This window comes from Balaenoptera ricei, chromosome 20, assembly GCF_028023285.1.
Source record: "Balaenoptera ricei isolate mBalRic1 chromosome 20, mBalRic1.hap2, whole genome shotgun sequence".
Classification (NCBI taxonomy): Eukaryota; Metazoa; Chordata; class Mammalia; order Artiodactyla; family Balaenopteridae; genus Balaenoptera; species Balaenoptera ricei.
Window position 1 is genome coordinate 8790326 of NC_082658.1, and position 27366 is coordinate 8817691.

The following is a 27366-nucleotide window of genomic DNA, read 5'->3' on the forward strand; positions in this document are numbered from 1 at the left end:
AATAATGTTTTATTTATTTTTTATTGACGTATAGTTGATTTACAATGTTGTGTTAATTACTGCCATACAGCAAAGTGATTCAGTTATACATATATATACCTTTTTAAAAATATTCTTTTCCATTATGGTTTATCCCAGGATATTGCATAGTTCTCTGTGCTATAGTCGGACCTCGTTGTTTGTCAAAAATAATTTATTAATTGTTAATAATGTTTAAGCTTCCCTGTTTCATAAAAGTTTCTTTTACTATTTTATTAAAATCAAGATGGAAATAAAGTTCATATATTGCAATTGGTTGCTACCTCAAGTATCTGGGTTTTGTTTTGTTTTTTTTAGAAATTTTAATTGAAGGGCGGGCACCACGGTGGAGGAGTTGCTTTCAGGAGTGTGGCAGGCAACCAACTTCAGGGAGCAATTCTCCCACTTAGAGAGCGAGAAGCAATGGAAGGTCCACATGGAATTCATCCTGTGTCACCTGTCCGACTACCGCGACCCACCCAACATCTACTGCTGCCTGGCCAGCTGCTGTCCCTCTCCATGGTCTGGGCCAACCACTTCTTCCTGGGTTGCAGTTACAGCAAAGACCTTTTAGACAACGTGATGGAAATGTCTGATGGCGTTGAAGTGGCAGACCAGTCCTAGTTTACTACCAGAAGTGAATTAATGAAAAAGCATCAAAGCTAAGGCAGAAGGTTCATCACATTTTCATCATCAGCTGCAGACTGGGACAGGAGGCTGGCATGAATGCCAACATTGACAACAATGGCTCTCTTAAGCTCTTGGTATCACCAAACTGTAGGAAAGAGGCATTGGAATGGAAGAAAATCTTGTCTAGATTGGCGTTTTAAAAAGTCTCATTCTGGGACGGCCCTGGTGGTCCAGTGGGTAAGACTCCATGCTTCCAATGCAGGGGGCCCGGGTTCGATCTCTGGTCGGGGAACTAGATCCCACATGCATGCTGCAACTAAGAGTCTGCATGCCGCCACTAAAGATCCCGCATGCCACAACGAAGATTCTGTGCTGCAACTAAGACCCGGTGCAGCCTAGATAAATTAAAAAAAAAAAAAAGTCTCTTTCTTCCAGTAGCTATCATTCTAAAAGTATGCGTGGGTATTTATGTATTTATAAATCCTGCCCTCTTTTTTTTTTTTTTCAGGTTTTGAGTGTCTAAATGTTTGTTAAAAATGCCTGTTTATTTAAATGTTAATGTAATAATGGCAGGTGATGATTTTCACAATTTGGATTTTTCAACAATGTACTTTTAGCTGTGAAAAAAATTTTAATTGAAGTATAATATTTACATAAAAAAGCAAACAAATCATAGGTGTATGGCTCAATAAATTTCTCAATCTCTTTTGATCTATAGTGTGGCCCTTCCCCTATTTTTTCCTTTGTCCTTTGATGAGGAATGTGTTTGTCATGCAGTATTTCCCATGATTTATGCTTGGCTGATTATTTCCCCCTGGTATTATTTAACATGTTCCTCTGTTCCTATTTCTTGTAAATTGGCCGTTGCCATCTAGAGGCTTATCAGATCAGGTCAATTTTGGGGCGAGATCATTTCATAAGTGCTGCTGTTTACTGGGTTGTCTCTTTCTCGGACCATCTTTTGAAGGTGGATGTGATTTTCACAAACAGGCAAAAGCCAGCCCTAGCTGAGTCTAGTAAGCAGGGTGGGTGATCAAGCTGGAAAATGATGGTTTGAGTTGAAAAACAAGGTGTGATCAAGTAATGAATGATTTTCTTGTGTGGCTGGTAAACTAGCCCTGAAGGAAATTCCGAAACTGTTCCAAAAATGTGCTGTGCACTGGCAGCGTCAAATGCACAGCCACCGAGGGTGACTAATGCAAACGGAACAACAGAGACATTGATGGAGAAACTGTATGTTGGCTATAAAACCATCCTTGTTGTGTGGGTGGACGTGCGTGCTGTCCTTCTCTAGTCATTAGCTCCTCTTAAGAACTCCTAAATGTCTCAGTGTGTATCACACTTGTACTTCAAAGTTGGAGCTCTTGCCGAAACGTCAGATCCACTTGGCTTAGGTCCATCGAACAGCTCGGACGTGTTGACAAGATGCTGCTGGGGCCCACCCAGCCCCTCCCCAGCCCTGGCGTTTGCCTCATCTGCATTACTCGGCGAGAATGTGGTCAGGACACCGCAGAAGTCAACAAAAAATGAGGAAGTACGGGGAGCCTCCTGCGCCGATCAGACAGACCAGCCTGGCCCTGGGCCCCCGCAAAGCCGGAAGGCCCCGGCTATTTTGATGCCTCGCAGACTTCCCAGTTCCAAGTCAGCGGAACTCCCCGGGGCCACTGCTGGACGCCCCTTTTGTGTCTCGGCAGCCTCCGCCCCGCTACTCGCGAGCCCCGCCCCTCACACTAGGCCCTCCCCGTGACGCAAATCTGGGTGGGGCCAGGCGCCTTTGGGCAGACCTGCCTTGCTTCTGGGCCGACGCCTACTCCGAGCTCCTCCCACGCCCGCCGGCCTGGAGTTGGCGCCTGCGCAGCTCGGCTCGGTCCAAGTTGTCACCCCTTCCCCCTTCCTAGCAACCGTCGTCGCTCCTGCCTCCGCCCCTCGGCCGCTTTCGCGCACGCGTGCCCCTTCTCCCGGCCCCGCCCTCCCCGTCACCCGTAACAACCACTGGAGCCTCGCCGGGCCCCTCCCGCTCCCGCCCCACGGCCCACTCCCCGGAACCGGCGGCGGGGCTGCCGCAGCCAGCAGTCGAACGGCGACGGCACCGCGGAGCCGCCGGCATGAGCACCCCCCGCCGCCCCGCGTCCCCGGCCCGGCCCTTCTGACAAGAGGTAGGCGCACGTCTCCGCGGCGGGCTCCGAGCGCGCCCCCGGCCCGGCCCCTCCGGGAGGCGCGAGGCTCTCGCGTCCGCCTCCCCGCCTTGCCTGCCCTTCCCCGGCCTCTCGGCTCCCCCCGGCTCTCCCCGGGTCCCCCCGGGTCCCCCCAGCTCCCCGACTCGGGAGCGGACTGTCTTCCCGCCCGCCTCCGGCCCGCCGCCCCCCGCGCCGCTCCTACTGTATTGGTCGCCCCCTCCCCGCCCCCACCCGCCCATATTCCCACCCGGGACCCATCCTGGGGGAAGCAGAGTTTGGGGTCCCAGCCGGCCTCTGGCGCACCTCCCCGGGTCGGCCGGGGCTGGGGGCCCGAGGAGCCGCCGCGCCGGACCCCCGGATCAAGCGGAGGGCCCGGCTGCCCCTTGAGCCTGCTCGGGGTGGACTCACTGGGTCTGGCCATTGGCTAATTTTTAAGCACCGATTGTCATGCAGTAGAGGTTGCCCTGGTCCACGGTGCCACTTGGCGGTTGTAACTCCGGATTCCCACGTAGGATGTTTCTTTGGACCAGAGCATCGGAAGCTGGGAACTGGCAGGAGTTCAGAAGCTCGTGAATTAGCAGGTTCTTGAGCGTAGTCGCTTTGGGTTCTGCCGGGCAGTGGAATCCCGAATGGGTGTTACCGAGTCTTAACCGAGCATTCCTCTTTTTTTTTTTTTTTTAACATTCTCCCCCCACCCCTTTTGATACCCCGTATCAAATCAGCCTCTCCTTCTGTGGGAGATATCCTAAAATTAATTTTCCTAATTAAAAATTTAAAAGGTTGTTGAATTCCTGCTGGGCACCAGCATTATCAGGTTGGCAAAGCTAAATAGAACACGGTCCCAGCGCACCAGGACCTGCCGGTCCCAGAATCAAGATTAATGGCAGCATTCCAGTTGATTGTGGTGGATTCAGGAGTTTGTCTCTGAGTCTCATGATTTTAGAGCTGGAAGTCTTTCAAGATTTTCTCACCCCAAACCTCGCTTTGCAGAGGTGGATCTGAGTCCGGGGGAAGTCAAATGACTTGCTTGAGGTCTCCCAGAGTTATTCTTCAGCAGTTTTCAGAGTGCCAGATATGGCTGTTTTCCGCCAGAACCTGTTCTCTCTGAGAGCTATGCGAAACATACCAGAGGAGGTTCCAGACCTGTTTAAATGTAATAATATAGGTAGGAATCTTATGATATAAAACATATCTTTGTAAAGTTTTCTTTTTTTACAGCTAGACTTTGGACTCCTTGAGGATATTACATTTGGTACTTCTGAATATCCTCTTACCATATTCAGCATAAAATAACATTCTTAATGATTATCCTCGGCAGGACAGGTATGCTCTTTGGATTTATTTTTCTTCCTCCCTTTTAAATAGGGAAGTGAAGTCCCATAGAGGACTCCAAATAAAAGTGTGTTTTCAGAAAAATCCAGGTAGGCTGCGGCCAGTGTGTAAATGTGTCCCTGGCAGGAGGATTCCTGACTTTGAAGTAGGCTTCAGCACTTAGTTGATTGCTTCCTGATATTACAGCTATTTGAGGCTGGAGAAGTCAGTGGAGCCTCTAGCCAGAGTGCTTGGTGGTGTCTCTGCCATTTGAAGATAGGTCCCTGAAGTTGTCTTTTTTAAAAAATATATTTAATTAATTAATTAATTAATTAAATTCTTGGCTGCGTGGGGTCTTAGTTGCGGCGTGGGGTCTTAGTTGTGGCAGGCGAGATATTTGTTGCGGTGCGCGGGCTTCTCTCTAGCTGCGGTGTGCGGGTTTTCTCTCTCTAGTTGTGGCGCGCAGGCTCAGTAGTTGTGGTGCGTGGGCTTAGTTGCCTCGCGGCCCATGGGATCCTAGTTCCCTGACCAGGGATGGAACCCACCTCCCGTGCATTGGAAGGCAGATTCTTTACCACTGGACCACCAGGGAAGTCCCTGAAGTTGTGGTCTTGCACTTAGAAAATGGGAATTGACAAGTTTCCTTTGAAAATATCTTTTGAGGAGTATCCCATAATTTGAGACACACTAGTGTTTTTTTCCACTTTTATTTTTGTGTGTCCTGGGCTTAATATCTTGAAGTGACACCATTTTTATTTGGCTTCTAATGGAAGTTGTTGAAGAGAAAATGATTCAAGAACTAATTGTATGGGTTACCAGAATAATGGAATCATGACATTTCACTGCTGGAAAGGACCCAGGGCAGCCCCTGGAGAGGTGGTGAGGCAGGTAGGGCAATGGGGTCCTCCAGCCCTCAGACCAGAGCTGCTTCCCTCACTCCACTTGGGCTTTCTTCACCTTTTCTTACTCTCTTTATCGCCTTCCCTTGTCCTTGTACAATTAAGCCTTGTCTTTTGACTTTTGCGTGCATAGAATTATGACCCACTGAGATTCCTTAGACTGTAGTATGTTGTGTAAATGCAGATTTAATTTTTTCCACATCTTATTTTTCACAAATGTTTGTGTTTTGCAGGTGTGAGAGGATTGCTGTTTTATTGCAATCATGGTGCAAAAATACCAGTCACCAGTGAGGGTGTATAAACACCCCTTTGAATTAATTATGGCTGTAAGTACTTTTCAGTTTACTCTTTAGCTTCTTATTTTTTTAGGTATTCAAATTTGGTGACCTGTTCCACTTTTACTTGTTCTGTTTTTATGCTTTTGAACTTTATCAAGTTTGTGAAATGTTTTTAAACTATAAGTCTCTGAAAATCAAAATCTGCATGTTTATTTTTAAAATAATTCACCTCAGGGTAATGTATGAATTTCAGTTAATTCTCCATTTGAAAAACACAGAAGTGGAATTGTGACTAAATAATTCCTCCTCTGGATTTTGCTCTTTTTTTGTTTGTTAAAGTAGAAAAGGGATGTGGAGAGTGGTTTTTTCCCTCTGCTGCTCATTTAGATTATGGGTGAATTCACCATGTGGAACTGACACATAGGATGGGGTTTAATGTACCAGATTCTAAGGACTCTGTTGAATGAATTTCCTCCGCTAATATCAAATTCATCAGTCATATTAGAATTCTACAAATGGGGTAACTAAAGTCTTAATTTCTTTGTTACCACCTAAAGAGTTTGGTTCAAAATAAGCATTTCACTAGAGGCAAAAAAATCCCCCCAAAACCCAAAACAAACTTTTTGCCAATCCCTTTTAGATTAGTATAAGGTATTCTTTCCTTTCCCTTCTCTTTTGTGTTATTGTTAAGGTGTAATATAAGTGGATGTACAGGAAGATGCCTCTGTCATGAAATATGCCCTGATGAAAGTGTCAGTCTGAACCAAGATGAAGAACCAGAACCTTCCGGCCCCATGAGGGTCCCTCTCGGTTCTCCTGGTCCCGCGTAGTTAGCCCCGACTCTGGCTATGACACGGAGATGAATTTCTCTGTGTCTGTTCCGTGTATAAATAGAAACTCAGGTGTTTTTGCATCTGGCTTCTTCCTACTCAGCATCGTTTGTGAGATTTATCCAGATCAATTTAGTTTTGGAAAACAAAACAAAACTCAAGTCTTCTCAAGGGAAAAATTTAGATTTAGGGCGTCTGTTTTTTAAATTGATGTATAATTTATAGACAGTGAAATGGTCACAGGTTTATAGTTTGATCAGTTTTGACTAAAGAGTGACACGCATCTGTCAAGATGCAGAGCCTTTCCATCCATTACCGCAGAAAGTTCCCTTGTGCCCCTTCTCTGTCAGGTGCGAGGTTTGGGTTTTTTGTTGTTGTTGGGGGCGTATTTTTTAGTTCTGTATGTTCCTTCAATACTAGGACTGTTCAGTATTTTATGTCTAGGGCTTATCAGAAAGGCTTGCTTCCTGTTTGCATGTTCTGGGTGCTGGTTTGGCATTTGGTCACAAGGAGCAGAGGCCCACTCCGGCCTGAGAGGGGGTATTGTCGGTGGAACACATGCTGTGTGCGATGAGATCGTGCAGAAATCCAGGAATGCGAGGCGCCACGGCTGAGCTCCAAGAGCCCTGCATCGGAGGGTGGTTCCCGGCAGCAGTTGTCCCCGGAACTCCCCCCTCTCCCGCCCCCCACCCCGGGACTCTGCCTCCTCCATCTGCCTCTCCCCCCACCACCAACCGGCTGCTTTGCTCTCTCCTGCCTTTCCCTCCCCTGCGGCTTCAGCTCCTGTGCTTTTTCAGCTGGTCATAACCCCTCTGGCTCCAGTTTGCCTTTGTGGCATTTCTTGTTGCCGTCTTTCAGTTTCTAAGTGACCGGTTCTTGTCACATTTCCTAGTTCAGATTCTAGAGAGACTAGATCTGGTCCTTCCCCCTGGGCCCAGGAAGTCGGTTGCTGGCCGGCCTGTGGATTCCTTGTGGGGCTCGGTCACCTATCCCTTTTCGGTTGGCAGGGGCTGGTGGCGCTGGGGGATTTGTGTGGGGCGGTGGAGGGCAGTGAGCCCGGGAGATGCCTGGGGGTGGAGTGGGCAGGCATGAGACTGGTGTCTTATGTTTTCCAGAACGCTAAGGACGATTTTAAAATCTTGATGCAACCCTGATCATTTGAGGCAAAGACTAATCTCTTCTGCAGACACTAGCTTTAATAAAGAGGTATTTTGATTGTCTAATGTTCAGCTTCCTTATTTTCCTTTCTTTACAGTTTTCAGAATGGTACAGTTTGCCTTGTCACTTTTATGCATGGATTTACAGAAGAAATTGAAATTGAAATTCTCAGCCACCCCTCAATCTTTTAAAATTAACTGATTTTTCACTTGCTTTTGTTTTAAGCAGTGGTAAATTTTTTTTGAGTTGTTAGAAATTATTTTTTAATCTGAAAATGAAATATGTTACCTTTTTCCTTCCAGAATTAGGTACAGACTAGAATGTTCGTTAAGCCTGTAGTGATTTTTGTGGTGTCACTTGCCGCTTTTCTGATTGTAATTGCACAGCATAGAATCCTCAGTATTTTCCTTGCTCTGTTTTTTCTCTTGTTGATGAAAACCAGTGGTATAAAAGCGTTACTCTAAAAATGTTCTTTTCATTTCATTCAGGATGAGCAAAGAGGTATATAGTTAATGCAAAAACGGAACTGTAGCTTCAACAGAAATATTTTTGAGAACCGCAAAAAGTGATTGTGCTTCAGTAATCACAGCATGTGACAGTGACAGAAGTGTTCCTCAGGTGACCAGCTTGTGGTATTGACAGGTGGATCCAGGTCCTAATTTACAGGGTCCTGTGATGACCGCTGGAGGAGATGCTGTTCCGTTCACTTAAGGCCTTTGTTTTAACCAAGAGTTTTGTTGTAATTTAGGATTGCCAGGATATGCTGAGGTAGGAAGTGCCTGTGTCAGTAGGTATACAGTGGGTATCAAGTATGTTAATTGATTTTGATTGATTTAATGACAACTGATGATTTGTTTTGGGGTCAATATACTGGTAGAATTAAGAAATCATGTAAATGTTAATGGTAAACAAACAGAATTGAAGTGAAGGTGTTTCAGGAGGCATTTGTGGCATCTGGGGGACATTCTGTTGTTAGATGTGAGCCCAGGAACAATTGTTGGAGCTTCAGTGAGTCGAGAAATCCCCCAGCTCAGCCCCCTTTGAGGGTGAGGCATATGAGCCTCAGAGAAGTTAAAGCTTCCACAGTTAGCTGAGGTAGAGAGTTTGGTGTTCTTTTTATCATAATGTGTATCCTGGAATGTGTTATGAGGGTTCTTGCCCTTGAAGATGTCTGTGACCTTTCCAAGCTCAACCAGAAACATTTCCTGGGGCTGCTCTGCCTGACTTGTGGGAGGAGAACTTAATCAGTGCAGAACATTCCAGTGAATTGTGCCTTCAAGGATCTGTGGTCTCACCCGGGCCTAGTGAGGTGCCCGCAGAGAAGGGACTTAAGGTGGGAGCTGTGGTTCCGAGATGCTTGGGTTTGAGTGTTTCATTTTGAAATTTCTGAGTTAAAATACAAATTTTAAAACTTACAGCTTTCTCCCTCCTGGTGTTCATGGCCCCTTCATAAAGGATACAGAGGGAGGACGAAGGAGAGAGAGTCCATGGAACAGAGTAACGTGCAGAGGCAGGGGGTCGGGCACGGGCCGAGGCCTCTGTGGTCACAGTGGCGGGGGAGGCGAGGACCTGTCTCTGATCCTTTTCTCATCTGGGGACAGCTGCCATTGGAGCGCGTGACAGGAGAGGCCCCACTGCTCTCTGTGACGTGCCACGAGTCGCTGCCTCGTCCAGCCCCATTTCGAGTGGGCTTCCTGTCATCCGACGGATTTGGTCACGTCGCTCTCTCCTCTCCCACCTGCACACTCTCCCTGTTCTCTCCGTCCTGTCATCGTGCCCCCAGACCCCCTTGGCCATCTGTATCCCTAGCAGATGCATCTTTTAGATTGTGCTCTCAAGTCACATCTCTGTCCCTTTCTCTCCTGAGCACCGCCTTCGGTCCAGCCTTTGGAGGGCGTGACCAGAGCTGTTATTTTCTTACTTATACATTCCTCCCTTTGGTCCGTACTGTGTTCTCCTGCCAGACACTGTTTCCACTTGTCAGCCCTCTGTTGAAGTGATCTCTGTTATCAGTCATATCCGTTCTAAACTGCTTTGCTTTTTCTTCAGGGCCCTTCATGTCCTACCCTCTCTGTTTAAGCTTATTTCATAATTATGCAAACTTCCCAGCATGAATGTTTACCTCTACTCTGTGCTGTCCCTGTTTGCCACTCGGGTGTCTTTTCCTGCCCCCCACCCTTTCTTTTGACACTTCCTTCCCCGCATTAGATGTTCACCTTCCCCAGCTGTCTAATCTTAATCTTACTGGCCCACCCGCTTCCCTGATGCTGCTAAGAAGCCCTCCGTGTTTCTCTCCCTTTCCTCCGACTCCTCCTTAACGGTGTAGTCAGTGGCAGGTAATCAGTTTCTTTTATTCTCTAACTATTTTGTATGTTCCTCGAGGGCAGAGGCTTTGTTTTTTCCCTTGTTCCCTCCAGTTTCGGTACCAAGCACATAGCAGGCACTCAGATATCTTTGATCAGCTGGTGGCTATTTGTTCACCTGAGCTTTTCGTGTGAGGAGATGGGAAGTGGGTTTGGTGGCTGAAGCTCAGATCTGTGGCCTGTCTTCAGACAAGGGATTTATGTTTTCTCCATGGAAAAAAAGTAAGATGCTCTGACCCTTCAGTTAACCAATGCCTCCCTTAGGAGCAAAGCCCTTTTGTGATGAAGTTGGCTTTTTTTTTTTTTTTTAACATCTTCATAAATTATGCAAAACCCATTTGACAAATTTCGTAGTAGTTTAAGTGATGTACTTTTACAGGTTGAGTAACCGAAAAGCCCTCTTTGCAAGCGTGTGGTTGCTGATTGAGTGGCCCCCAGAACAACATTTGCTTCTGTTCTTTTCATTCTCTTGTTTGTTTTGTTCTCTGGTTTTTTTCGTTCATTTTCTCTTTCCTCAGATACCTCATGTCTTGCCACCAAGACTAGAGGATGAAGGGAGGAGAAAGAGATTTGCTCTGATACTAGGTGCAGAGCTGGGCCCCGCCACAGACGTGCTCGGTAACCTAGTGACTAGGCCGGTCACTAATGGGGACTGTTGTGAGGACGTGATAGAACTAAGCAGACCACAGACGTGACGGTGGGTGAGGCAGGGCCTGGAAACATCCACCGCCTTCCCCATCCCTTTCTGACAGCCAGCCCCTGTCCCGCTCCCAAATACAAGGAGAAATGAATCAGCAGAGTCATATACTGGCATATAAACTCTGAATGTGTGTCTCTTTTAGATTAAATAGACATTTGTATTTATATTTAAGCTTTATTTCATCCATTCACAGCTTATACATCAGGACAGCTGGGGAGATATGTGGGGGACCCTGGGGTAGGCTCGTGTATCGCAGCACAGTCTGAGGGGAGCCTCACCCCAAGGGCAATCAAGTTGGCTCTTTCTGGGGCGGGGGCGGGGGCGAGGTGCACAGAAATCTGGGCGGTAGAGCGCTTCCCAAGGAGGCCTCCCCATGCATCCGTTTCCAGATTGTTCCTCTGTTGGTTGGGGTCCTGCCGGAGCCCGTCTTGCTCTGCCTTCTTGCTCCGAGGCGGGTGGTTGCCTCCTGAAGCTCCTGTGTGTTCACCCACCCCTTCCTCCTTGCCTGAAGATACTGGCAGCCCCAGTCCCCTTTTCTCTGATTTCGTTTTCTTCCTCTGACCTGAGTCCCATGCATATTGGGTTTTTACCTTTATTTCAGTTATGAAATATTTTCATTCCATCTTTTGCTTTTCTTTTCGAAGCACATCCTCTTCCTCTCATCCTAGATTTTATCCCTGGGCCGTTTTGTAGTTTCCAAGTTTCTGATGGTTAGGTGTGATGTTGAAATACATCTTTTTCATTAATTGAGGTTTTGTTAGATCTTCAGTGAGCCTAATATGCAATAGAATTTGTTTTTACTCAAAGGAATAAGCAGTCTGCATTTTGGGGTCGCTAACTTTAAAACCAGTTTTAGGGCTTCCCTGGTGGCGCAGTGGTTGAGAATCTGCCTGCCAATGCAGGGGACACGGGTTCGAGCCGTGGTCTGGGAAGATCCCACATGCTGCGGAGCAACTAAGCCCGCGCGCCACAACTACTGAGCCTGTGCTTCTGGAGCCTGTGCTCCGCAACAAGAGAGGCCGCAATAGTGAGAAACCCGCAGACCGTGATGAAGAGTGGCCCCCGCTTGCCGCAACTAGAGAAAGCCCTCGCGCAGAAACGAAGACCCAACACAGCCAAAAATAAATAAATAAATTAAAATTAAAAAACAAAACAAAAAAAGCCAGTTTTATTCAGTCTAGGAGTGAAGGGAAATGGTCCAGTTTCTCTAATGTTATATTAAGGATCCTGGGCAGTTTTTAGTGGGGGGAGATTGTACTCTTTTCATTTATCAAGTTTTTGAATGCCATAGTGTAAATGCTATTGCGTTTAATAAAAGCTGGGATTGTAGTCAGACTTGCTTAGCTTTGAAAATGAGCAATTATAGTATACTTCCATTGTACACTGTTTTGTACAGAACCAGGCCTTTTCCGTTCTCTTAAACCTACTCTCCCAATACATTATGCACTCTGAATTACTTTTAATGTGCTAGGGTGAAGACAGTTATGGTTCAGTAGTAGGAGATATTTCAAGAAGAAATAAAGCAGGATCTGATTCAGCTCCTTGCCTCTTTGATTTACCTGTTTTTGTCTAAAAAACCAAACAGGTAAACCCTATATTATGGAAAATTTCAAGCATACAGAAGTAGAGAGAAAGGTACCCATGGCCCAGCTCCAAAAGCATCAACATTTTGCCAATTTGTTTCATCTGCTCTCCCCACTTTTTCCGCTGCTGGTGTATGTAAAGCTGATTTCAGGCATCTTGTTAATTCATCCCAAAACACTAAAGCATGCACCTCAAACTATAAGGACCTTTTTCTTTTTAAAAGGTAACCTCCGTGTCATCATCCACCCGACAAGAGTACTGATAATTCCCCCATGTCATCCAATAGCAAGTCCATGTTCAGACTTTCTTAGCTGTCTAAAACAATGTCTTTTTCTTTTAAATTTATTTTTGGCTGTGTTGGGTCTTCGTTGTTGCGCACGGGCTTTCTCTAGCTGTGGCGAGCGGGGGCTACTCTTTGTTGCTTTGCGCAGGCTTCTCATTGTGGCTTTTCTTGTTGCAGAGCACGGGCTCTAGGCGTGCGGGCTTCAGTAGTTGTGGCACGTGGGCTCAGTAGTTGTGGCTTGCAGGCTCTAGAGCACAGGCTCAGTAGTGGTGGCACACAGGCTTAGTTGCTCTGTGGCACGTGGGATCTTCCCGGACCAAAGCTCGAACCCCTGTCCCCTGCATTGGCAGGTGGATTCTTAACCACTGTGCCACCAGGGAAGCCCCTAGAACAATGTCTTTTTACAACTTGTTTGGATCCTGCTTCAAATAAACCTTTGCATTTGGTTATTATGTTTCTTCAGCCTCCTCTGTTCCCTCACATCCTCCTTTTCCTTTGTTTCCTTTCCTGCCATGGCTTTGTTACAGAAACTGGGTCACTTGTCCTTTTCAATTACCTTAACCTTTTGCTGATTTAATTGTTCATTACGGCAAATAGGCACAGGGAGGAAGCGCAGACCTCAGACCAATCAGTTCATCTACTTTTTAGCAGCTCTGTTTAAACATTCGCTGATAGAGATTGAAGTGAGTGGTTAAAACCGGCTGCTCCTTTTTCATCCCCATGATTATCCTTTGTAATTTTGAGTTGCAAATAGGATGCAAAACATTTTTTTCCCAAATTAAACTGGGTCTTTCCATTTAAAGTTACTTTGTAACCCACTTCATTGATTCTGCTGTTTATAGTGAGCAGTTGAAAGGAGTTAATTTACTGGCAGGTGTGATTAAGAGGGTTTCTATGTAGCGTCTGCTGTGAGCGCTTGGGGACCGCTGAGGTGGGGGCGGGTGGTGGCAGTGGTGCTGGCCAGTCCTTTGTGCTCCTTTCATTAGAGCCCCGGGTGGGGATGTCAGTCTAGCTGGGGAAGTGCCCACAGAGAAGTTCACTGAAGAGAGGATTTGCGTTGGCAGGTGTGATAATTGATCCTTCTATCTTGATTTTTAACCTGTGCGAGAGTGAAACTGACAATTTAATATACTTCTAGTGGAATAATTTTACATGTTGCAACAGAAAGCATGTATCGCATTACAGTTCTCTTGAAAGGTACGATTTGACATTAGGAGTACTGGCCTTGTTTTTGTTTTTTGTATGTACGTATGTAGGTTTATGTAATTATCACTCTGTAAAATAATTGCTAAATATATGGTGATATGTACTGAATCCTTTTTCCATTCCGAAGTCTGCCACGAGTATTTCATAGATCTCTCCTACACGTTTTTGCACTAGAGTATCCCTAGTGCACCGTTCACATGCATAGTGCAGATCTGAGTGATTGATAAGTGTCCGGTTCTAAATGTCTCACATGTTTGATTAGACGGCTGGTGGTAGCTCTCTTCCTCTCGGGTCTCTGGCCCTCCCTCTGGTCGCCCTTGCTTTTGTTACTCCACCCACCTCCTTGCCTTCTTGGGTACAGATGGACTCTTCCTCTAATGATAACTTGTTTTGCTATTTTGAGACCCCCTAGTTGAATATTTTGTTTTCTGGACATCACAGGTGTTTTAATTGGTAGTTAATGCTATTTTAGGAATATCCAGCTCCCTCTCACCCGACATCTCCTCCTGGGCAGCCTCATTTAAACCCGTGGCTTCAGCTGTCACTTTATAAACCAAAGCTCTCAAAGCTTATCTTCAGCCTACACGCAGGAGCTTCCAGATTTCCAGCCAGCTCCCTGCCAGGACATCTCCCCCTGGCCATTCCAAGGCAGATTTAGTACATCTGAAACAGAGTCCACACCTTCCTCCTGCCCCACAAAGAGCACACCAACAGAAAACACACACGCACACACACACACACACACGCAATAAAATTCCTCTGAAAAGCTCTACTTTTCCTCTGAGCTGCTGCTTCTGATGAGTGCCACTGCCACGTACCCAACCCTCAGACCCGGAACCCAGACATCCCTGACAGCCCCCCTACCCACCTCAGCCCTGGTGATGGCTGGACCCTCGCCCGTTGAGGAGGTCTTCTGACCTGGGTCTGAATCTGCTCCTTTGACCCTGTTGGCTCAGCCTCAGATCACAGCTCGTCCCTTCACGTCCAGGTCCCTGCAGTGACCTACGGGCTCTGCATCTCAACCCTGTCTCTCCCACCCGCTCTTTCTCAGGGTTGCTGCCGCCGAGTCTCCCAGTTGTACATCTGACCATGTCACTTGCTAGTTTAAACTTCTCAAGTGGCTGCCCCTCACCTCCGAGACGAATCCAGACCCTTTAGCTCCATCCCGGAGCCCTTCGCCTTCTGCCTGTTAAGGTCTTCTCGTAGCCTCGTCTCTGCAGGCGAGACCCGCACGTGCTCCCCGCTCGAGTTCTGTGGGGTCACTGGCCGCTTCCCAAGTGTGCCATTCTGCTTCCTGGCCTTCGTGCCTAGAGGGCCTTTCTGCATCCTTCTCACCGGTCAGATCCTGTTCTCAGAGGCGTTCCCGCTCTGGGCTCTGGTGTCCCACTGTCACCTCCCTGGTTCCTGCCTTGCCGGGGTCGCTAGGCTTGTCACCTTCCCTTCCACTCGAGTGTCTTGAGGGTGGGAACCAAATGTTCTGCTTTTTACCCCGAGCATAGAGGAAGGCCCCAGAAATTGATGTGTCTAAAGAATAAGCGAGTCCTGGGATGCGTGCTCTCGCTTCCTGCATTACTCTGCTTCTGGCAGTGAAAATTTCAACAAAAGGTCACATTGGAACATACTCTTGTGGTTGGATTTACTGCTTATACTTATATCATGTTTTGAAGGAATCTGATGCAAATTGGTTTTTGTGAGTAAAATAGAGTTTATGTTCAGTGAACTGAAGCCTATAATTACTATAGTTGACTGACAAACGTGTCCTGGTTTATGTATTACTTGGTGTTTGAGTGGCTTTTTTCCCATAGCAGTGAATACCAAGTATATAAAAAATTTTGTTTCTGTGGTTCTCCTACAGAACATAAAATTCATTTAAAAATTCTTGACTCTGATAGAATGGTATTCTAATTTTTCTAATTCTTTTTGAGATCTCTATAGGTTTAAACCTGAGAGGTTGGTGATACATGACTTTTTTTCTTAATGAATAAGTTACTCTGTAACATAAGGTGGTCCTAATCATAAAATGTGTGTTTTTCTTTTTGCTAGTTTAATGCCTATATATGTTTTAAAAACCAAGTCCAGAACTGAAAGCTACAGGTACATTTTTTAAGAAGTAAATTGATTTAAGAGATGGTTGCATTGCAGGATGTATGCTATTAATATTGAGAAAGCTCTTCCCCAAATGCATGTTATCTTCATTTTACTGAACACAAAGTTGGTTTAGAATGCAAATTCTAACAGTCTAAATTCTGATTCTCTACTGAATCAGGATTTCTGGGGGCAGGCCCAGCAGTCTGGTTTCACAAGCCCTGGCGATGGTTCTGATGATGCCTGCTCAGGTTTGAGGACCACTGGTTTAGATGTCCTTAATTTGGTTTGTAGTAAATGGAATAGGAAGAGAGGAAGTTGGTTTCAGTTATAACTTTTTTTAATTTAAAAATTTTGAAAGGATAGATTGTTTAACAGTTGTGTAACAGAGACTCTTACATTTTGTTTTCTTTCGCAGGATTGAACATATACTAAAAGGAGACTATTTGCTTTATGTCCTTCTCTAGACTGCTGTTCTTGAGTTTATTTAGTGATAGCAAAATTATATTAACAAGCATGTGCTTCCTTGAACTGGTCTTAACTGAATTATTTGTATGGCTTTATTTGCTAATTTTCAGGTGGAGTAGATTTGTACTTTTTTTTATGTGGTAAAATATACATAACATAAAATTTACCATTTTAACCAGTTCCAAGCGTACAGTTCGGTGGTATTAAGTACATTCACATGTTGTACAGCCATCCCCACCATCCATCTGCAGAACATTCGCATCTTCCCAAGCGGAAGCTCTGTCCCCATTGGACACTAACTCCCCGTCCCCCACCCCCAGCCCCTGGCACGCCCCACCCCTTTTCTGCTTTCTGTCTCTATAGATTTGACTATTCTAGATACCTCACATAAGAGAAATTACACAACATTTGTCCTTTTGTGACTTGCTTATTTCACTTAGCATAATGTCTCCACAGTTTGTTCATGTTGTAATGTGTCAAAAGATTTTTCCTTTTTTAAAGTTGAATAATCCCACGTATGCGTGTATATATAGATATACACACTGCAATTTGTTTATCCATTCATTCATCAGTGGACACTTGGATTGCTTCCACCTTTTGGCTATTGTGTTTACTGTACATTTTTAAAGTCTAGTTTTTGACTATTATGTCAACCAAAAATAAGTGCATATCTCTCTAGGTTTATTTTTTTGGTCTTTTATATTTGATAGATTCCAGATCCAAAAGACAAGTTCCTTGAGGAGTTCAACCACTGTATTTCATTCCACCTATTCAGAATAGATCTTTAAAGTTACATCTCATGATTGCCATCGCTGTTAGTTTCTTAACAAAGAAAGACGAGCATCTGAAAGTAGATGTAGAATGCTGAGCTGGGGGGCATGCACTGAAGCAGAATGGGGGCTCCTGCCGTAAAGGAAGGGAAGTGATAGAGAAAACAGAGAACCGAACACGTCAAGGTCTGTGAGGTACAACTTGTATCTAGGTGTTTAATAAGCAGTGCTTGGTAGATATTTTCCTGATGGAGTAAACCAACTCCTACTATCAGCCTACTGACGATGGATTTTTTATTCTGGTTCATGAGACCGGATAATATTTCCATAGCTCATTACATTCTTTTATGTGGGCAAACACATGGCATCTTTAAAAGCTGACAGCTGCAGGTCCCTGGAATATCAAATGCTCTTCTGAAGTCCACGAATTTATTTTTTACACTCTGGAAAGTAAAACAGTTCTCTGCCAAATACAGCTTAATTTGAAGAAGAATTTGCAAAACTGCTATTTTTATTGTCACATATACTCAGTTTGCTCTCTATTAGACAAAAAATTTCATGGATTAGGAATATTTTTGGAAAATCATGGCATGTTTTGGATTCCGTTGGGTCATGGATCAGTCATGTGACTGTTTCAAATACAAAAAACGAAGAGAAGAGAAACCCTTCATAGCACTCCAGACATTCTTGTTTGCCTAGGGCTTAAGTAACTATGGCCTGCTAAACATTCGACCTTCAAGATTTATTAACAGAGACAAGATATCTTAAGTATAAAGATCTACTTAAAGATGTGTATACCTCTATTTTTTCTGACTATTTTCCTTTAATTCTCTAACAGGGATTGGTTAATGTTGTACTTTTACTTTGATAATTGGAAAAAATAAACACACTGAGATCATCTGGATACCTATCATATTCATAGCTAAGTGCTATTAGACAGAATATGTTGTGCTTTTAAGTTTATTTTGGGGGCACCAAACAGTACTTTTTTCTTTTTATTGATGTATAATTGATTTACAATGTTGTGTTAGTTTCTGGTGTACAGCAAAGTGATTCAGTTATACGTATATATATTCTTTTTCATATTTTCCATTATGGTTTATTACAAGATATTAAATATAGTTTTCTGTGCTATACAGTAGGACATTGTTGTTTATCTATTTTATATATAGTAGTTTGTATCTGCTATCCTAAACTCCTAATTTATCCCTCCTCCACCCCCTTTCCCCTTGGGTAACCATAAGTTTGTTTTCTATGTCTGTGAGTCTGTTTCTGTTTCGTGAATTTGTGTCATATTTTAGGTTCCACATATAAGTGATATCATATGGTATTTGTCTTTCTGTTTCTGACTTACTTCACCTAGTATGATAATCTCTAGGTCCATGCATGTGGCTGCAAATGGCATTATCTCATTCTTTTTTATGGCTGAGTAGTACTCCATTGTGTGTGTGTGTGTGTGTGTGTGTGTGTGTGTGTGTGTGTGTGCGTGCGTGTGTTTAAACACAAACCACATCTTCTTTATCCATTCATCTGTCGATGGACATGTAGGTCGCTTCCATGTCTTGGCTGTTGTAAATAGTGCTGTGATGAACATTGGGGTGCATATATCTTTTTTTTTTTAAATAAATTTATTTATTTATTTATTTTAGTTTTGGCTGCGTTGGGTCTTCGTTGCTGTGCATGGGCTTTCTCTAGTTGTGGCGAGCAGGGTCTACTCTTCGTTGTGGTCCGTGGTCTTCTCATTGTGGTGGCTTCTCTTGTTGTGGAGCACGGGCTTTAGGCACACGGGCTTCAGTAGTTGTGGCACGTGGGCTTCAGGATTTGTGGCTCACGGGCTCTAGAGCTCAGGCTCAGTAGTTGTGGCGCACGGGCTTAGTTGGTCCGCGGCATGTGAGATCTTCCCAGACCAGGGCTCGAACCCATGTCCCCTGCGTTGACAGGCAGATACTTAACCACTGCGCCACCAAGGAAGTCCTGCGTGTATCTTTTGGAATTATGGTTTTCTCCGGATAGATGCCCAGGAGTGGGATTGCTGGATCATATGGTAGCTCTATTTTTAGTTTTTTAAGGAACCTCCATACTGTTTTCCATAGTGGCTGCACCAATTTACATTCTCACCAACAGTGTAGGAGAGTTCCCTTTTCTCCACACCCTCTCCAGTATTTGTTATTTGTAGACTTTTTGATGATGGCCATTCTGACCGGTGTTAGGTGTTACCTCGTTGTAATTTTGATTTGCATTTCTCTAATAGTTATCTATGTTGAGCATCTTTTCATGTGCCTGTTGGTCATCTATACGTCTTCTTTGGAGAAATGTCTTCTGCCCATTTTTTGATTGCGGTTGTTTGCCAGACAATACTATTTTAATGGTTGAAAGCAAATACAAAAAGAATAGAGGTGGAATTAATATGTAAATGATGTGTTTGAGCCAAGTATAAGCTAAGTTACTTCACAGACAGGGGGCTGTACAAATACAGGTTTAAATAGCGAAAAGTGGCAGGAGTGGTGAATCATCAAACAGCATCCCTTGGTGTGGGCCTGCCAGGTTTGAAAGCAACTGTGCCTTGCTGATCAGTTCCGTATTCATGTTGAAGGAGGAATTCAGCTTCAACAAACTGTCATCCTTCCCGTTAAATGTATATTGTTAGTTTTTTTTTTTTTGGCGGGGGGTGGCCTTGATACTGTGGGTGGGGTTCATGCCATTTTCCTCCATCAACCCACTTCTGAATTTATTTACTTACTTATTTTTGGCTGCATTGGGTCTTCGTTGCTGCACACGGGCTTTCTCTAGTTGTGGTGAGTGGGGGCTACTCTTCATTGCGGAGCGCAGGCTTCTCATTGCGGTGGCTTCTCTTGTTGTGGAGCACAGGCTCTAGGTGCGCGGGCTCAGTAGTTGTGGCTCGCGGGCTCTAGAGCGCAGGCTCAGTAGTTGTGGCACACGGGATTAGTTGCTCTGCGGCATGTGGGATCTTCCTGGACCAGGGCTCAAACCTGTGTCCCCTGCATTGGCAGGCAGATTCTTAACCACTGCAATGCCAGGGAAGTCCCTATATCGATAGTTTGAATTTTATAATTGTATGAGTTTTTGCCCAGTTTGTTTGTACATATTTAAGTAACATTATAGTAAAAATAACTGGTTAACATTAAAGGTCCAAGGAAACTTTTATCTTTTAAAAGGAGTTTGTACGTTACTCAAACCGTTTCTCTGAGATAGATTTTGCTGTACTTTCATGAATCCAAATCAGTTAGGTCCTTAAATTGGGTTTTGTTTGACACACAACCAAGGTTGAAACCAACCAGAGGTTGGGGAGGGAGATAAACATTCACTTGAGTGGCTTGTTGGCTCAGCTGTTTTCACTGCTAGTGGGCAGCCCTTCCGCGCGACGGATCAGGAGTCATAGTTCTTTGACTTAAAATTGAGTATTGACTGGTGAGGCTGAGAATAGAAAATAGGAATAGCAGTGTCTTCAACTTCCGGGTCTGACTTAAATCTGTGGAAATTAACACAACATAAACATTTTGACTCTGCTTTGTCACCATTCAGGGGAATGGTGAGGAAAAAAATATCTTTTTATGTTTGTGATTCTCATGGTCATGTTTGTTTTTCATGAAGGAAATTTTAGATTGTGAATGGCCCTCAAATACAACTGTGTCATGTTTTTAACTTAAAGCTTAAAACTTTTTTTTTTTTTAAAGATTTATTTATTGATTGATTGATTGCTATGTTGGGTCTTCGTTTCTGTGCTAGGGCTTTCTCTAGTTGCGGCAAGCGGGGGCCACTCTTCATTGCGGTGCGGGGACCGCTCTTCATCGCGGTGCGCGGGCCTCTCACTATCGTGGCCTCTCTTGTTGCGGAGCACAGGCTCCAGATGCGCAGGCTCAGTAGTTGTGGCTCACGGGCCCAGTTGCTCCACGGCATGTGGGATCTTCCCAGACCAGGGCGCGAACCCGTGTCCCCTGCATTAGCAGGCAGATTCTCAACCACTGCGCCACCAGGGAAGCCCAAAGCTTAAAACTTTTAAGGCAGTTTTGTTGGAGAATGTTAGTCATGTAATGGGAAGGCAGAGTAGGCCTGGATGCCATAGGGGGATGGGCAACAATTTCAAAACGAGTTCTGCCATCAGAGGTCTTCTTATCTTATCTCCTGGAGGGGACTGGTCGGGCATTCCTCTGTGCTAGGCCTTGAGCATGCAGTGGGCAACCAGACGGTATACAGCCCCTCAAGGAGGCCTGGTTGCCTGGGCCCCTGTGGGCAGAAGGGGGTCTCACAGCTGAACCACCATTTAAGAAACACTTAAAGAACCTCTAAAAGACCTAAGAATAATGACGAGCATGTATCGGGTGCTGTATGCCAGTATCTCATTCATTGCTCACACTTGCTTTGTGGGGTAGGCTCTTCTCCCCTCTCCCCCCTCTTTTTTGAGATATAATTGATATATAACATTGTATTCATTTAACAATGTAATGATTTATGTACATATTGTGAAATGATTACCCTAAGTTTAGTTGACATCCATCACCTCACAGTTACACATTTTTTTTTCTTGTTATGATAACTTTTAAGATCTCTTACCAACTTTCAAATGTACAATACAGTATAGTTAACATTCCCCAGGACTTATTTAGCTTATAACTGGAAGTTTGTACCTTCGGGATAGGCTCTTCTCTTAATCCACTTTACAAATGAGGAAACTGAGATTTAAATTGCTTGCCAAGTGACCGTCCCTGCCCTGGCCGCCTCGCCCACTGACCGTGGTGCAGACGGCCCAGGTAACGTGGCTCTGATCCGGTTGCATGAAAGCCCAGACCGCCTGCAGCTGGCTCACCTCCAGGCAAACCCGGATCTCGCCCCTCCGCAGGCAGCGCTCAGACCCTTGGCTTTCCTGATTCTGGACAGGGCTAGTTTGCAGTCTTTGCTTTGAAGTTCCTCCCCAGTCCTCTTCCCGCAGCCTCATTCTCCCTCTGATCTGTCTGTGTCTGACCTGGTTCCCGGCTGGGCAGTAAGCTTTCCCCCTAATGCTCCACCTTTGGTGGCTCGCAGCCTTTCTTGCTCTTTTCTGTAACAGAAGGCTGGCGCTTGTAGGTGGTACCACTGAGATTCAAATCAAGGCCTGGTGATACTCCAGCCCCGGCTCTCCGTTGGCTCTGCCGTGTGGCTCCTTGGTTTGTGTCTGAGTCCTGAAGCGACAGTGCTGGAGGAGAGGAGGGGAAGGGCGCTGTTGTGCGGCTGAGGTGAATACCTGGTAGTTGGGCGGCAGGGGTGGCAGGGAGGGAGCGGACGGCGAGTCGCTAGGGGCTCTGCGTTTAAAATAGTGTGAGGCCGTGAGCGCTGGCGCCCGCAGGTAGACAGTTGTGCAGGGTTACCCAGAGAAGGCTTTTGTCCTTGGAACAGTAGATGACGTTCCAGGATTGTGGGAACAGCGGTCTGATGTTTACGTTCATTCAGGCCGTGATGGGAGCTGAGCAATTTGTTTCCTGACGCGAGTTCTTTCCCTTCCAAGTATACTGTGTTTGTTCATTCTGCGGAAGATGTTGATACCATTAGCATTAGGCCTGATTCAGGGCTACCTGTAACCCTAACCTTTCAGGGGACATCTTGTTCCTCAGCAACTCCCCTTCCCCCCGTTTATTTTATGAAAGTTCTCTTCCCAGCTTTGGTTGTTTATCTTTGGGGCCATATTTTCTGCTTCCAGCAACTGAGTATAGTATATTTAGCTAATTAATGAGTTATATAACTAAATCCATGTGTTTCTTGTATTTCATATTACAGAGGGAATATTTTACTCAGTGCCTAAATTGAAATAGTATCATCTCTATCTTTATCCCCTCTTGGCTTTTTCTTTTCCTTAAAGAAGGAAAGAGACCTATATGATATTACTTACACCTAGTTCCTTCTTTTTTTCAGTTGGCTAATTATAAACTTAAGATCATTAGTTTTCAACCAAGCCTCATGATATTTACATCCTGTGTTTTTAGGGCCATGGAGGATATAATTATCATTTTAGCTTGGTGAACACATGGATTTTGGGGGTGCATTTTCAAAGTATAGTAGAGAAGGTAAATGTCAAATGAAAATGTTTAGTTTTTAAAACCATTCACATTAGAAAGGTTCTCTTCCTCTTTTTGTGCAGAGCCAAGTTGGTTCCTGGACTGTGGGTGGCAGTGTCTTTGCTTAGTGATCACTTTTGTCTTTGAGAAGTTTGTGCGCAGCCTGGAACAGTAGCTACATTTTTTGAGTTTTGTAATTATCCCATGTCAGGGCTGCTAAACACTCTACATTTTCTTTTTTTAATCTTCCACAATTCTGTGCATTAAAGAAGATGAAGAAACTAAGGTGAATTGAAGATGAAGAAATTGAGGCTCAGTGAAATTGAGTAACCTTCCCAAGGCCCTCTTCTGATGGTAGGACTGGGGTTGAAGGCGGGTCTTCTCTTCCAGGGCCTGTGCTCTGAGGCATGACGTTGCTCTGGGACACGCCTGGGTTCAGATCCCGGGATGTGACTTCTCTCCTCCTCTGTTTCCTCATTTTATTTTATTTTATTATTATATATTTTTAATAAATTTATTTATTTTATTTATTTATTTTTGGCTGGGTTGGGTCTTCACTGCTGCGTGCGCGCTTTCTCTAGTTGCGGCGAGCGGGGGCTACTCTTCGTTGCCGTACACGGGCTTCTCATTGTGGTGGCTTCTCTTGTTGCAGAACATGGGCTCTAGGCACGTGGGCTTCAGTAGTTGTGGCACGCGGGCTCAGTAGTTGTGGCACATGGGCTCTAGAGCCCAGGCTCAGTAGTTGTGGTGCACGGGCTTAGTTGCTCTGCGGCATGTGGGATCTTCCCAGACCAGGGCTCAAACCTGTGTCCCTTGCCTTGGCAGGCGGATTCTTAACCACTGCGCCACCAGGGAAGCCCCTGTTTCCTCATTTTAAAGGGGGGAGAAACTTGTTTCACAGGAAGAGTCTGCCCAGTACATGCGTTAATCTTCATGAACCTGCTTATGGTACGGCCGTGGGGAGGCGGTGCTGCTCCTTCCCCCTTGCCCACGTTGGTGAGAGCTCTTGGCAGGGTGGGCCCTGGCCTTCCATTCCTGCGTCCCTGGTGCCTGCTCTGCAGTGCCTGTCATGGGCACTGGAGCGAATGTTTGTTGAATAAATGATGTTACGGATTTCTCTAGGTTCTTCTTAGAAGAAGTTTTTTTCTTTTCTTTTTGTTTTCTTATACCACAGGTAGTTAATAGGCTTTTACCTTTGGCCAAGGTGTTACTTGATCCCTTTCTTTTTTTTCATATTTAATAGATTTTAGAGCAGTTTTAGGTGTACAGAAAATTGAGCAGATAGTACAGAGTTGCTATATACCCCTCTACAGCTTCCCCTATTATTAACATCTTGCGTGGTGTGTTTGTTTTAATTGGTGAGCCAGTGTTTATACGTTATTATTAACTAAAGTCCATTGTCTACATTAGGATTCACTCTCTGTGTTGTACAGGCCTGTGGGTTTTGACAAATGTATAATGTCACGTGTCCACAAGGACAGTGTCCTACAGAGTAGTTTCACTGCCCTATAACTCCTCTGTGCCCCACCCCTTCATCCCTCCCTTCTCCCCTCCAGCACTGGCAGCCCCTGGTCTTTTTATTCTGTCGCTAGTGTTGCCTTTTCCAGAGCGTCAGATAGGTGGGATCATATGGTCTGCAGCCTTTTCACACAGGCTTCTTTCATTAAACAATAATCATTTAAGTTTCTAGCACGTCTTTTTGTGTCTCGATAGCCCATTTCTCTTTATTGCTGAATAAGACTCCATTGTGTGGATGTACCACACACAGTCTGTTTATCCATTCACCTTTCGTAGGACATCTTGATTGCTTCCAGTTTTGGGCAATTATGAATAAAGCCTTTATGCTGCGTTCCTTTTCATTTAACCTTGAGTTTTCCAGCTGTGCTGTTGATGGCGAGTCAAGCTTCTTTATCAGGAAATACTGGTCACTATTAGAAATGCTTCCCTGAGTTGGCCTGCCAGTTAAAACTATATGTATTTATGTTTTTATTGCTTTTTTCACTTTATTGAGGTGTAAATGACAAATAATAAACTATATGTTTTAAAAATACATAGTTGGATAAGTTTTGACATATGTATACCTGTGAAACCATCACCATAATTACCATAGTGAACATATCCATCACCCCAAAAGTGCTTTATGTCCCATTGTAATTTCTCCCTCCTTCCCATACCAACACACCTCCACCTCCAGGCAACCACTGATTTGCTTTTTGTTACTATAAATTAGTTTGTATTTCCTAGAATTTTACGGAAATAGAATCATAAACTTTTTTTTGTCTAGCCTCTTTGATTCAGCATAATTATTTTGGATTCATTCATTGTGGATGAAAGATAGTTCATTACATTGTATTGCTGAAGAGTGTTCCATTATTTGTATACATTGCAGTGGAAAACATAGGCATTAAAAAAAGATAATACTTTTTGATTCAGTAGTACCTTTCTAATATTTTGGTTGTTAGAATCAAGAGTAAAACCTATCATATATTTTCAAGTTAGGATTAATACTTGTAAACTAGAAAACAAAGGGATACTTTTCAGTCGGTAAACCAAAAAAGAAAAAGAAAAAGAGAAAAAACCAGTTACTGAGGTTATAGTCTAGGCAGAAAACAAAACTAGATCTTTAACTCTTGGGGAGCTATAGAGGGAGGGATACAGTGGGTAAAGTTGGGGGAAGAGTTGAACAGGAAGGGAGCTTGCAGGGGCGGGAGGTGTGGCTTCCAGAGGCGGGCAGGGCCGGTGGCCTGACAGTGGTCCCTGTGCCCCCAGAATCTCTTCAGAAAGGCCTTTGATCCACCTCAGTCAGCTGTCCTTGAAAGAATTAGCTGATGTTTACCTGTAAGTTGGCTTTATGATTGGTGTGCGTTCAGAGGCTGCCTGTTTTTTAAAAAATTTCCCTCTGATGCCAGAAAATTTTAAATAGGTAGCGCAGCCTTCTATTCTGCTTCTAGACAAAAGGCTTTAATTAAAAAAGCCTAGTTGATCAAACAGATTTGAAACTCATACTAGATTCATTTATCAACAAGTATGAATGACTCTTGGGTTTCATGGAGAGAAGAAATTTATCATAAGACTTATTATTTCGGGCATGTGCCACCACAGCCTTACAGACATTCTAAGGACAGTAACGAGGACAGAGATATGTAGTTGTCAGGTCAGAATGTTTGCTGCAGATTTAAGTTATTCATGGTGAGTCAGTCAAGAAGATCAGAGCAACTTCTTGAACTTGAAATGTGGCCAGTGAGACTGAGGGACTGAATTTTAATGTTATTTGCTTTTAATGAAATTTAAATAGCTGCATGTGGCTGGTGGCTGCAGGTTATAAAAGAGATGGTTCTGGAGCGCATCTGTTCATTGAGTGGAATGGTAGGAGTTACCCTCATTATTCACATTCATTCTTTCCTCTCCCCTCCTCCCCACTTCCTTTTTTGGGTTAAATGTACATAGTCAAATTTGTGTATGTAAGTTAGATGTGCATCTGTTGGGACCCTGCTGTATAACGGAGAACAGTTAAGTACAAGTACAGTAAGTGACAGTCCATTGGTTTTATAGTCCTTTCTATTTTATTTCAAGTTTTTGTCCTTCACAATTTTGACTGGTTGGCATTTAAAATAACTCTTGAATTTTTGTGAGAAGATAATTAAATGGAACCTGTTACAGTTAATCTCTTAGATCAGGAGTGGGCACACGATGGCCTGCTGTCTGTTTTTGTACACAAGCTAAAAATCATTCTTACATTTTTTAGCGGTTGGGAAAAATTCAAAAGACTATTTTATGACATGTGAAAAGTATGTGGAATTCAGATTTCAGTCTCTATAAATACAGTTTTATTGGAACCCAACTGTACTCAATTTGTTCACATATTGTCTGTGGCAGTTTCTGTCCTCAAAAGGCAGAGTTGAATATTTACCACAGAGACTGGCCCAGAAAGCTGAAAATATTTACTCTTTGGCCCTTCACTTATGGCAAAGGTTTGCTCACCCCTCTCTTAGATTTTTGAAGGCCTTTATGCAGAAATTGGAAACTTAACTTGAACACTGGACCCTTTGATGAAAGTTTGATAGTAGAGGATAATCACTTGGATTGAAGCTCATTTGCTTGCATTTTGAATAATGTATTTATAGGCAGAGGGATTTGTGAATGAATGAATAAAATTCAAAGCACTTGGAGCCACAGTTCCCAAACTGTGTTCTGAGGCACCCCAGAGCACCCCAGTGCTATGGGATATTTTTAAGTTTTGAGGAAGCGTAGGGATACTCCACATTTCTTAAACACTGCAGACTCCTAGTTCAAGGTAGTTCACGGGTCAGGATCACACTGCATTTCCCTTGATGGTGTGACATCTTGGTGAAGCTAGGGTTGCAGTGGTTGCTCTGCTAAAAGGCAAGTGCCACAGAGGAGTTGGTGTCCAACAGGAAATTAGGGCAGCAGTGTGGTTCCAGCTTGATTCTTAAGAGGTGCACACACCCTCAGGTAATTCTGGTCATTTAGGAATGAAACAAAAACATCTTTTCCTTCAACTTAAGTGCATTATTTCTTTCAAATGGTTACTAAATTAT

General features: G+C 44.4%; 1 protein-coding gene and 1 pseudogene across 3 annotated transcripts in view; both read left to right on the forward strand.

Annotated features, from left to right (window-relative positions):
• LOC132355858 (CDKN2AIP N-terminal-like protein) overlaps positions 1–684 on the forward strand; it is a 31805-nt pseudogene extending 31121 nt beyond the window's left edge.
• Positions 685–2620: 1936 nt separating this feature from the next.
• SEC14L1 (SEC14 like lipid binding 1) overlaps positions 2621–27366 on the forward strand; it is a 52754-nt gene continuing 28008 nt past the window's right edge. For 2 of the 3 annotated variants that reach the window (XM_059907106.1, XM_059907108.1), the window contains exons 1-2: positions 2621–2804; positions 5269–5361. In XM_059907106.1, coding sequence (XP_059763089.1) covers positions 5299–5361 — 63 coding nt within the window. In that variant the 5' untranslated portion in view covers positions 2621–2804; positions 5269–5298. Of the gene's footprint in view, positions 2805–4043; positions 4149–5268; positions 5362–27366 lie in introns of all 3 variants that reach the window. The other variant, XM_059907107.1, reaches the window with a different exon arrangement.